Source organism: Paramormyrops kingsleyae, chromosome 23, assembly GCF_048594095.1.
Source record: "Paramormyrops kingsleyae isolate MSU_618 chromosome 23, PKINGS_0.4, whole genome shotgun sequence".
Classification (NCBI taxonomy): domain Eukaryota; kingdom Metazoa; phylum Chordata; class Actinopteri; order Osteoglossiformes; family Mormyridae; genus Paramormyrops; species Paramormyrops kingsleyae.
This window is the reverse complement of record NC_132819.1, coordinates 5,602,413-5,611,569: the sequence shown is the minus strand read 5'-3', so window position 1 is coordinate 5,611,569 and position 9,157 is coordinate 5,602,413. Positions and strand designations below refer to the sequence as shown.

The 9,157-nt window shown below is 42.8% G+C and overlaps 1 protein-coding gene across 4 annotated transcripts; it reads right to left on the bottom strand.

The window, feature by feature from the left end:
* Nucleotides 1–58: 58 nt before the first annotated feature.
* mindy1 (MINDY lysine 48 deubiquitinase 1) lies at nt 59–8,635 on the bottom strand. Of its 4 annotated transcripts, none has more exons than XM_072705733.1 (11): nt 8,574–8,635; nt 7,853–8,032; nt 6,136–7,576; nt 5,934–5,991; nt 5,752–5,816; nt 5,073–5,231; nt 3,535–3,637; nt 2,666–2,808; nt 2,127–2,321; nt 1,464–1,616; nt 59–1,341 (listed from the first exon to the last, which is right to left on the bottom strand). In XM_072705733.1, the coding sequence occupies exons 3-11, from the start codon at nt 6,784–6,786 to the stop codon at nt 1,258–1,260; spliced, it is 1,611 nt and encodes a 536-aa protein (XP_072561834.1). In that variant the 5' UTR covers nt 6,787–7,576; nt 7,853–8,032; nt 8,574–8,635; the 3' UTR covers nt 59–1,257. The 4 variants fall into 4 exon arrangements, with proteins under 4 accessions (XP_072561834.1, XP_072561833.1, XP_072561835.1 ...); XM_072705732.1 differs by having other exon boundaries at nt 8,452–8,591; XM_072705734.1 differs by having other exon boundaries at nt 6,136–7,047; nt 8,452–8,591.
* Between the last annotated feature and the right edge of the window lie 522 nt (nt 8,636–9,157).

Genomic DNA, 9,157 nt, shown 5'->3' with positions numbered 1-9,157 from the left:
TGCCTTTTCTTGCTCATTTAAACTAACATGCATCTTAGACAAAAACACAACTGGGCAGTATAATTTATATTTTTATTAAGGTGTGTTACAAATGAAATGCAAAGCAACGTGTGATGTTAAGACATTTACACCCAAGGAGGTCCAGTTAAGAGGGAACTCCCTGCTTTGTCTGCTAAAACACCCTGCTGTCAATGACACATTTTAAAGAACTGAGTGCTGGCTTCCCACAAATTAAAAAATTATTTCTAAATCCCCTGGCTTAAGTGTCATGTTTTGGTTAAACTCAATATATAACCAGTCACAGCAAGAGCACTTGGACACCTTTACCTAAATGGTGCCCCTGTGTGAGGCTGCAGTATAGAGGCATCATACACCACAGGCCTTACAGAAGCATATATTAGTTCATTCCATGCCCTGGGTTTTATTGTTCAAGCTGCATTTGACAGGAATGTTCCAGAGAAGTTCTTAAAGGATTATGCATAGGTACACTGCTCTCCTTTCACAAAAAGGACACATTCACCAGATTTACCACTATTAATTTAACGATCTAAACATCTGTATGTATTCACATTCAGCTATATAAGGACAAATTAAGAACTTCCATTCCTATCAGAATTTAGTAGAGGTTACTTTGGGTTGTTGGCCAGCAATGGAAGGAATGACCCAATTACCACGCTTTCCACAAGTCGGGCTCCTGCCATACAGGAACCGAAAGCCACAACTGAACAAGAATGAAATGCTTGTCCAGTGAGGTCTGGCTCCTGAGCAGAGCAGTTCTCTTGACTGAACGGAACAAACTAAAAATGAAGAACACCTCGTGAAATGACTAAATGCCTACAGATACAACTCTCATAACCCTTCATTGGGTTGCCAATTAATTATAAGATCCTTGTGCCAGATCAAACCAACTGCCCTTAAATTTTAACCCACCACCAACTATAATACGCATTACATCTACCTTGATTCATACACCTGCCCCTGCTGTGTGTGGACTGAAGAATCTCTTTACTCAACATCGACACTCCCTGCGTTAGGTTCCGGTTTGAGTCCTCATTGCCAGCAGAATTAGGCGGATTGGCATGGAGGAGCAGTGAGTATAGGAGTGCGTGGCTGTATTCTCCCATCTTAGTCAGTGGGTGGGTCAGTGTGCACCTCCTCCTGGGAAAGCCTGGCACCTCCTGCCTCTAGGAGGCTCCGGAGTTCAGGAGTAGGACGGCAGAAAGGGAGCACAGCGGGTCCAGAGGCAGGAGAGGCCACCTAGATTATGGCACAATCTGATCCCTCCTTCTTCTCCGCACGCCGCCTCTGGCTGCCCTGCTGAGCTGCTGCCTGACCTCTGACCTGGAAGGAAAAGCAGCACCGTTCTGCTGTCAGGCGCCAAAGGGCCAGCCAAAGTTTTTACCCATGAGCTGTGGCACAAAGACAGGACGAGAAATAAATCTTCGGCGTGTGTTGCCTGGTACCTGAGGTGCTGTGGGCTGGCCGGGTGACAGCTGCTGCTGCTGCTGCTGTTGCTGATACTCTTCCTGCTGCAGCTGCTGGGCCAGTTCCAGATCGCTGAGGGGCCCTGGGGGCGCCCCCTGCTGCTGCTGAAGAGACATCGCCACCAGGTAGTCCTGATACACAAACACAGAGGCGCTACCATTTACTTCAGCAGTATCTTGGTAACACTTTACTTGACAATGGACAAATAATATAGTAATTACTCAGTTACTGAAGCGCAACTCATGAACAAATACAGTCACTACATGAGAAGTCGATTCCTTAATGATAAACATGAAATCAGTATGTTATTTGTATCATTCATTATTTGTTCCTTCAGTAGTTCACAAAGGTTTACAGTATTAAATATAAAAACTGATTGAGATCAAACGTGCATCACAATTCATTAATGATGAATTAACATGAGATCAGTATGTAACCAAGACAGTTAGTGGTTATTCAATGCATAACTAATAGCATAATACTATACTGTTTGTGCATCAAGTAAAGTGCTACTATTATCTTTATATAGCATTAAGTGTTTCAACTACACAATCAGCGCTTGCAGCGTGAGGCATGCAGTACAGAAGAAAGGAAGTCAGGGTGGGTCCTGTCAGTCTGAGCTACACGGGAGGGGGCATGACCTGGTCGATCTGCCTCTGTTGCTGTTGAGGTGACGGTGTGGGGGCCACCAATGGGGCGGCCCTTTGGGGCGGATGGCACAGGCGGAATTCCGAGTCGCAGAAGTTTCCGTCGCCTTCCACGTTGTGCAGGCTCTCCCAGACCACTGTCTCCTCCTGCAGGAAGCCTTGGTCCGTCACCAGCAGGTACAGGTGGCCCTGAGTTTGGGGCAAAGGTCAAAACCGGCGCTAATCAGTGCAGAGTCTAGAAAACCACAGCTTCTACATAAATAAGCATAAAGCAGAGAATACTCCAAACACCAAGTCTTCTGTGGCCCCTCACTGTCCAATCGCTTGTGTCCAAACCACTCATCAATCCATTCATCCGCAACACTCCACCTCACCACAAGATACATGAGTTCTTTCTACCGATAAATCATTTATTTAGCTTCCTGTTACTTTATCTACTGTGGCTTACTACATACTACAATCTTTATGACTGGAAATTGGCAATAATATAGCCTGCCAAGACCTATCCCTGTGTATTTGTGGACTGTGTTTACCTTGTGCTTGATCATGGTGCTGAAGTGGTTGTTCCTGAAGAACACAGAGAGCTCCCCCTCTTTGGCAGTGGTGTTGAGCTCACACAGGCCGTGGTATGACAGCTGGGTGGCCGTGGACTCCAGAAACTGCTCTGCCATTAGGCCTACGAGGAAAGGCAGGAGATGGCAGCATGAAGAGGGAGGGATAGCGGCAGTCGTAGGAGGCAGAGCGTGGCACAGGTAAATGACATGCAAGCCTGTGGGAGAGATTAGCGCCAAAGGCCACAAACTGTAGTGCTTCCCAGTTCAATTACAAACATTTCTATAACTGCCAATGCAGACGACCCCCTGTGCAGTCAGTCATAAAATACAGCAACAAATTAACAGCATCATAATCAGTGCATGTAAACAGGACCAGATATCTGGCACAGAAATGCAGAATACATTTACATTATTTTATATGTAGTTATTTGGCATACTCTTTTATCCAATGCAACATACATTTTTTGAAAAAAAATTATAATAGATACTTTATTGATCGCTGTGGGGAAACTCTCTTTATCCCTTCCCCAACTCGCTCTCTGTAGGTGAGAGCAGCTGGCTGTGAAGGGCAGCCACCCACAGCAACACCCAGGGAGCTGAGGGTTAAGGGCCTTGCTCCTGGACCCACAAACGTGCCGAAGCCTGGCTCGAACCTGCAACCTTCTGATCATAAGCACAGAGGCATAGTCCACTGAGCCACATGCTGCAGGTTACGAAAATCCCTGGAGGAATCGGGGGTTAAGGGCCTTGCTCAAGGGCCCAATGATGACATCACTCTGCCAACCCTGTGATTGGAATTGGTAACCTTCCAGTCACAGGCCAGCAACACGACATGCCAACGTCTGTACCTTCGCTGATGCGGCTGCTGTCTGGCGAGTGCTTGTAGTCGATGATCTTCTCCACCAGCTGGTTGTAGCTCAGTTTGCCCACCGCTGCAACCATCTCAGGGCTCTGGTGGCCGATGGGTTTAAGAGGGCAATTATCAATACAGACCCAGGAATAAGTTATTGTGGCAACCATGTTGGAATAAAACTAGGCTGAAATTTACAAAAAGCATACAAGGCTGACCAGAAGTGGAAAGTTCAGATCCAGAATGTAAAAATCCAGACCAAGATTTTGTTTCAACCAACCAGTTGTGTACTCTATCATTGGGTGCATTCGACTTGGGCTTAGGTCTGTCTGCAGCTGACGTGATGTGGAGCGAGATCTGCCGGCGGCTGCAGGTGGAGTATAAACTGACTGCAGCCAAGTCTTCTGCAGCCAACTTCTACTCCTCGTAGTCTGCGAGACCTGACTGCAATGGCAGCACTGCCAGAAGGGTGTAGATAAAACTATACAAATATCACCTGCATGCACATTACTACTTGTACAATAACCAACTCCTGATCCAAACTGTTAGCAGTGAAAAAATAACCTATTGTGTATAGTGGCCCTGTGTAAAAAGATAGCTGCCAGGGAAAATATCAAATACATTTATTTCAAGGATTCAAAGTTTTTATTGTCATGTACAGAGTACAATGCAATTATTACTTGAATGCCTTCTTCACAGACTAGATGATTAAACAAATAAAGCAGCGCAACATTACAGTAACTAACAATAAATAAACAACACTTACGTGTACTATTAGAGCATTTATTTAACTTCTTTGAACTTTGTTTTACCAGTTAAATTAACTGAAAACCAGTTCTCACTGTTTTCCGTGCTTTTCGGGAGAAATAGCAGATAACGGATCGGAAATTCCTGGGATACAAACGTCGTGCGTGACTAAAATCTTCAGCCAATAAGGGCAAAGTTGTGTCGTCACGGAGGCAGCTGCCAGAAGAGAGGTGCTGCACGATCTGTCTTAAGTCATCTTGCTCTCGCAAGGTTTTTGTACCATGTGACTTGGTGACGTGTATTGATGGTTTAAGTCGGATAAAAAAAAATCTAACCATGATGCATTGCGTCAGGACCAGAATGCATTGCTTTAAGCCAGCGCTGTAAGCGGCTGCATGAAGTTGAACGCACCCACTGACTCTTTATACTCAACTGGTTGGTTGAAACAAAATATTGGTTTGGATTTGTACTTTCTGGACCTGAAATGTCAACCTCAGTGGCCGAGTATATGAGTACAACAAGCAGAAAAGCTGTTGCTATTTGGGACTGAAATGAAACTAGTAACATTAATAACTAGTAGCATTGAGAGAAACAGCATATGCATTTCCTTTTTTTGTTTTTACTCTATTAAAGCCCAATAAAAGTTGCACAATAAGAATTCAGTAAAATTCAGCCATTAACAAAATAAATAACCAATACAAGACCATAATACACAACATGAAAAGTATATATGAATACATTTCCCAGCACTGTACCATCACTAGCTTAGTGGTTTACTTGACAAGTTACCTGGGGGTCCACTAACCAGCCATGGTAAAGCGGGATGTCCAGGAGGTCAAACACAATGCACTCCGGCGTGTACTCAAAGTCTGAGACGCCGGTGAAGCGCACATTGACGTCCAGGCCAGTGGACAGCTTGGGCAGGACAGCCATGGCATCACTCATATTCTTTTAAGGAACATGAACAGAGTGAAAATGAATTTAACAGAGAGCCCACAAAAGCTCTTATGAGAGCTTATGAGAGCCTAGGCAAGTCCGGAGATTAATCTCCCCAAATAATGTTTTGGCAGGACAATACAGCACATTATGAACAGTAAATAAATCATACAATACACTTTTCATATACCTAGAACCAGTAAAATTCTTTGTACATATTTTCACAAACAAACTATACCAGAGTTTCCATCTAGGTCATAATTTACGACTGCTGGAATATCAAAAGAAATAAATGCAAATGTATTCCTAAGGAAACTGGCCAATGATTTCATTCATATGAGATTATACCTGTTTGAGAGACAGCAATTATTGGTGATGCCAAAATATAGTCCTGTTTCTGCTCAGAGGTGGTGTCAGAATGTCTCTTTGTCTTACAGACACTCATTGTCTACTCCACATGCCATTACAAGATTATGGGTGTTGAAAAACATCTGAAATATGTGAGGGTGTTTAACACAGTTATGGATGGTACCTGCTGAAAGTTGAGCTCCATGCCCTCTACATTTTCCCTGGGTTTAATGGATAGGACACACTCTCCTAAAATTAAAACAAGGGTAATACAGTACATGTCAGATCGGGGCTCACAACTTAAGGAAAACTATCATCTGTTTTTTTTCCATGAACTTGATTGGATATTTCTTCCCATTGACATACCTAGATGTGCCATCAGATCTTCTGTGGTAATTATTTCCGTTTGGGGAGCTAATTTGGCCTGAGAAAAACCAACATGGATCACAATCTGTGGTTAAGCTTTATGTTTAGGATTAAAATATAGGCAGTATCTCAGTGATTTACTTAGTTTTTTGAAAGTGTTTCTGAATATTTTACTGAGACCTCAAACACATAACCCCCTCACCTTCCAGCGCAGAAACAAAATGTTCATAATGGCTAGCAGGGGACATGGTCCATTCTCGCTCTGGGTGACGATGGGCGTCCTCTTCCCCTTCCAATCGATCCACTTAACAAAGTAGTAGGCAGGAGTAATAAGCTCCGGGCCCAAGGGGGCAGTGGCACCAATGGTACCACTGGCGGTCCCGATGGCGGCGTCCTCAGGCAAGCCGGGGCCATCGGCAGGTGGAGACTGACCTTCGGCGCCTATGGCTGAATAGGATGATGACAAAGGCTCGTCCAAAGAGACTTCATTATTCCCTTCTGAGAAGTCCAGGCTTGGCAGAGAGAAGGAGGCCGAATCTCCTGACTGGCTCTGTTCATCTGATCTGCTAGTTACATCCGACTTCTCTTTCTCTTCAATATTTGCGGAGTCAGCCTCACTTTCCCTGTATCTGTCTGAACCTTCACACTTGTGTTCTGAACCTCCGGATGAGATGCTGCCAGTCGGCCCTTTACCGTTCACGGTTTCTTGCTCTTGGTCTCCTTCAGCTGCCGAAGACGGCGGCACAGAAGCATCTTCTTGCAGGACTTCCTGGGTTACCACGACTTCCTGTTTACTATTCTGAACGTCTCCTCCAGTAGGGTCCGCATCAGCCACAGAACGTGGATCGGCCATGACTTGGCAACGGACTGTTCCTTTGAGTGCTTGAGCTTAAGATAAGGGTAAATTGTCTTGGAAGATAAAGTTTTTGGCTACTCAATTTTTAAATACAATTGGATAATGGGTCAAAAAATTGCTTTGAGAGGAACTGGGGGGAAAGCATCAATTCTGGAAAGCTAAAGCACATTCCTGATAAGATGAAAAAAGCACAAATTTCCTGCTTCAAAAGCCTGAAGTGAAGAAGAGTTTTGATAGTATCCGCCGCACCAACAGTGTCTGAAAGGTCAGAGGATAATTCTCCTATTATTTTATTGGTAGTTTGGATTTTTTAAATATAAAAATCTTTAGTTTCTTCAGTACTTTAACATGTCATCAGATAGAATTCAATACGCTACGAAAGCATATACCATGTTTTTTTATATAGGTATTATAAAATTTTATAATTACTTGCTTGATCACGTTGAAAACAAAATTGAGTATATATTCTAAACGGTTATGCGACGGTTTGGTCCGGGTTACGTTACGTAATGATGACTGATTACCGTTAATTTTCAAAAGAAATTCTCTATGTAGTTGTGCTTCTCTTTATACTAAAATTCGGTCACTTCTTTATCCATGAATACAATCAAATTATTTAGTTCCACATGTATTTAGCAACAAGGCGTGCATTTTCCTAGTTATTTTTGTCTCTGTTTTCCCCCCTCTTTGCAGAAAGCGTTTGTCGTAAGAACCGTTTGGATCGCAAGAAATTAGGTCCGGATTTATCTCCTTAAACTATTCGAGTCATCATATTTTGAAGTCAGCCCTGAAACACAAAATGAAGTTTAGGTAAAATATTGTTCACAATTTCCCAGTAACACGATGACATGATTTATCCCACCGAATTCACGTGTTAAAGCCAGTTCAACTCCGGGATGTTGTTTTTACTTGACACAAACTGCCTCCCATCTCAGCGAAAACAAACACGAACTTGTTGAAATAATACGCAAAACAATTATATACTGAGACGTCTAACGGATTAACTTTCCTAAGCTGTTACTGCTGCGTTCACCGCTAAGTAGCTGACTAAACAGTAACTTGCCTTCCCGTGGCCGGCGTGATTGAGTCTTGCTTAGGTTTGTTTCTCTCCAGCATCCCCGGCCAGTCATGCAGCTGGACCCAGCTTCATTTCCATGCTGTCTTCAGGCGGCTAACTAGCTGCTCGGACCCGACGTTATCCTGCTCCTTTCGCCAGGGCTGTTTTCATCCGCTCCGCTTCCTCCTGTCAGCCAGCGTAAACAATGACGTCACTGATAGACCCGGCCATCCCAAACAAGGGCTTTCAACGCACCCGACAACGGGCAAAGCTCTCAGAACAGGGGGAAACTGTAAATGACTGGAATGATTAAGACTTTTTTAGAAAGTCGGAATAAATAAAAAAAGAAAAACTCGGATAAAAAAATAATAAGTCTCTGACGATGCATTTCAAGCGCGGAGGTGTGAGTTTTCCGTTATGAGGGCGCTACAAGCGGTAGGAGGAGTGAACTGTAAGTCGTGTTAAACATCCGTGAAAAACCTTCTTTATGTATTACTTGTATGCATACGAAAAAGGTTGCAAAGTTGTTGGCTATAATAGTAATTATAATATTAATCTACATATTAATAATACGCGTATTTCAAAACACTAAAAGAAATACATACTGTGATATCACAAAAACACAAGTTAATCCCTTTTGAAACTCTGAGATGTATTCTTGGTAACACCTGTTAATCGCCAAATCTGGTTATATTTTAACTAAATCATTGTTAATGTTTGCCAATACCATGGACAATCCGCAGAGGTCGCTTTCGTAGGTAAAAAAAAAAAACACGTGTTCGCGACGATCAGTCCAGTTCTTGCGGAAATACGGCGCTGCTCCATTCTAATAATCACGGCGAGGAACAAAATTTCGCTGGAGGAATTACTGGTTCCTCTTGATAGATTATTCTTGAAACACGTCTAATATTTCGAAAAAAGGTTATCATCACAAATGTACATTTCGACATTTATTGATACCCTTATGCACTAAATAAAGTAAATAAAACAAACCATACATTTGTACCCTAATGATAAATTACGCTTCCAAAAAACAGCAATGTAAAGCCCACATGGCTTGAATGAGAGATTTTGTCTGATCTAAAAATACTGCATAATTTAATGTTTGAAGAGTAAAAATAATTTGCCCTTTGTACATCTGTATACAGGAAATCTTACTCGCACCACCCAGCCAATAACACGTAACAAAAACAGACAGCACAAAGACACAAAACATCAAACACGTACACCTAGAACTGCAGATGTTCGGATGTATGAAATAAGTAAAAAATAATTTATTTGGATGATTTATTTTGCAAGTAAAGAAATATT

Bases quoted from the DNA above. Each gene is read 5' to 3' on its own strand.
- mindy1 (XM_072705733.1), bottom strand. From the start codon at position 6,786: ATGGCCGATCCACGTTCTGTGGCTGATGCGGACCCTACTGGAGGAGAC. The intron at 5,232-5,751 runs GTACCATCCATA...GTTCCTTAAAAG, and splicing joins TGGAGCTCAACTTTCAGCAG to AATATGAGTGATGCCATGGC. The intron at 1,342-1,463 runs GTACCAGGCAAC...TTTTCCTTCCAG, and splicing joins GCCAGCCCACAGCACCTCAG to GTCAGAGGTCAGGCAGCAGC.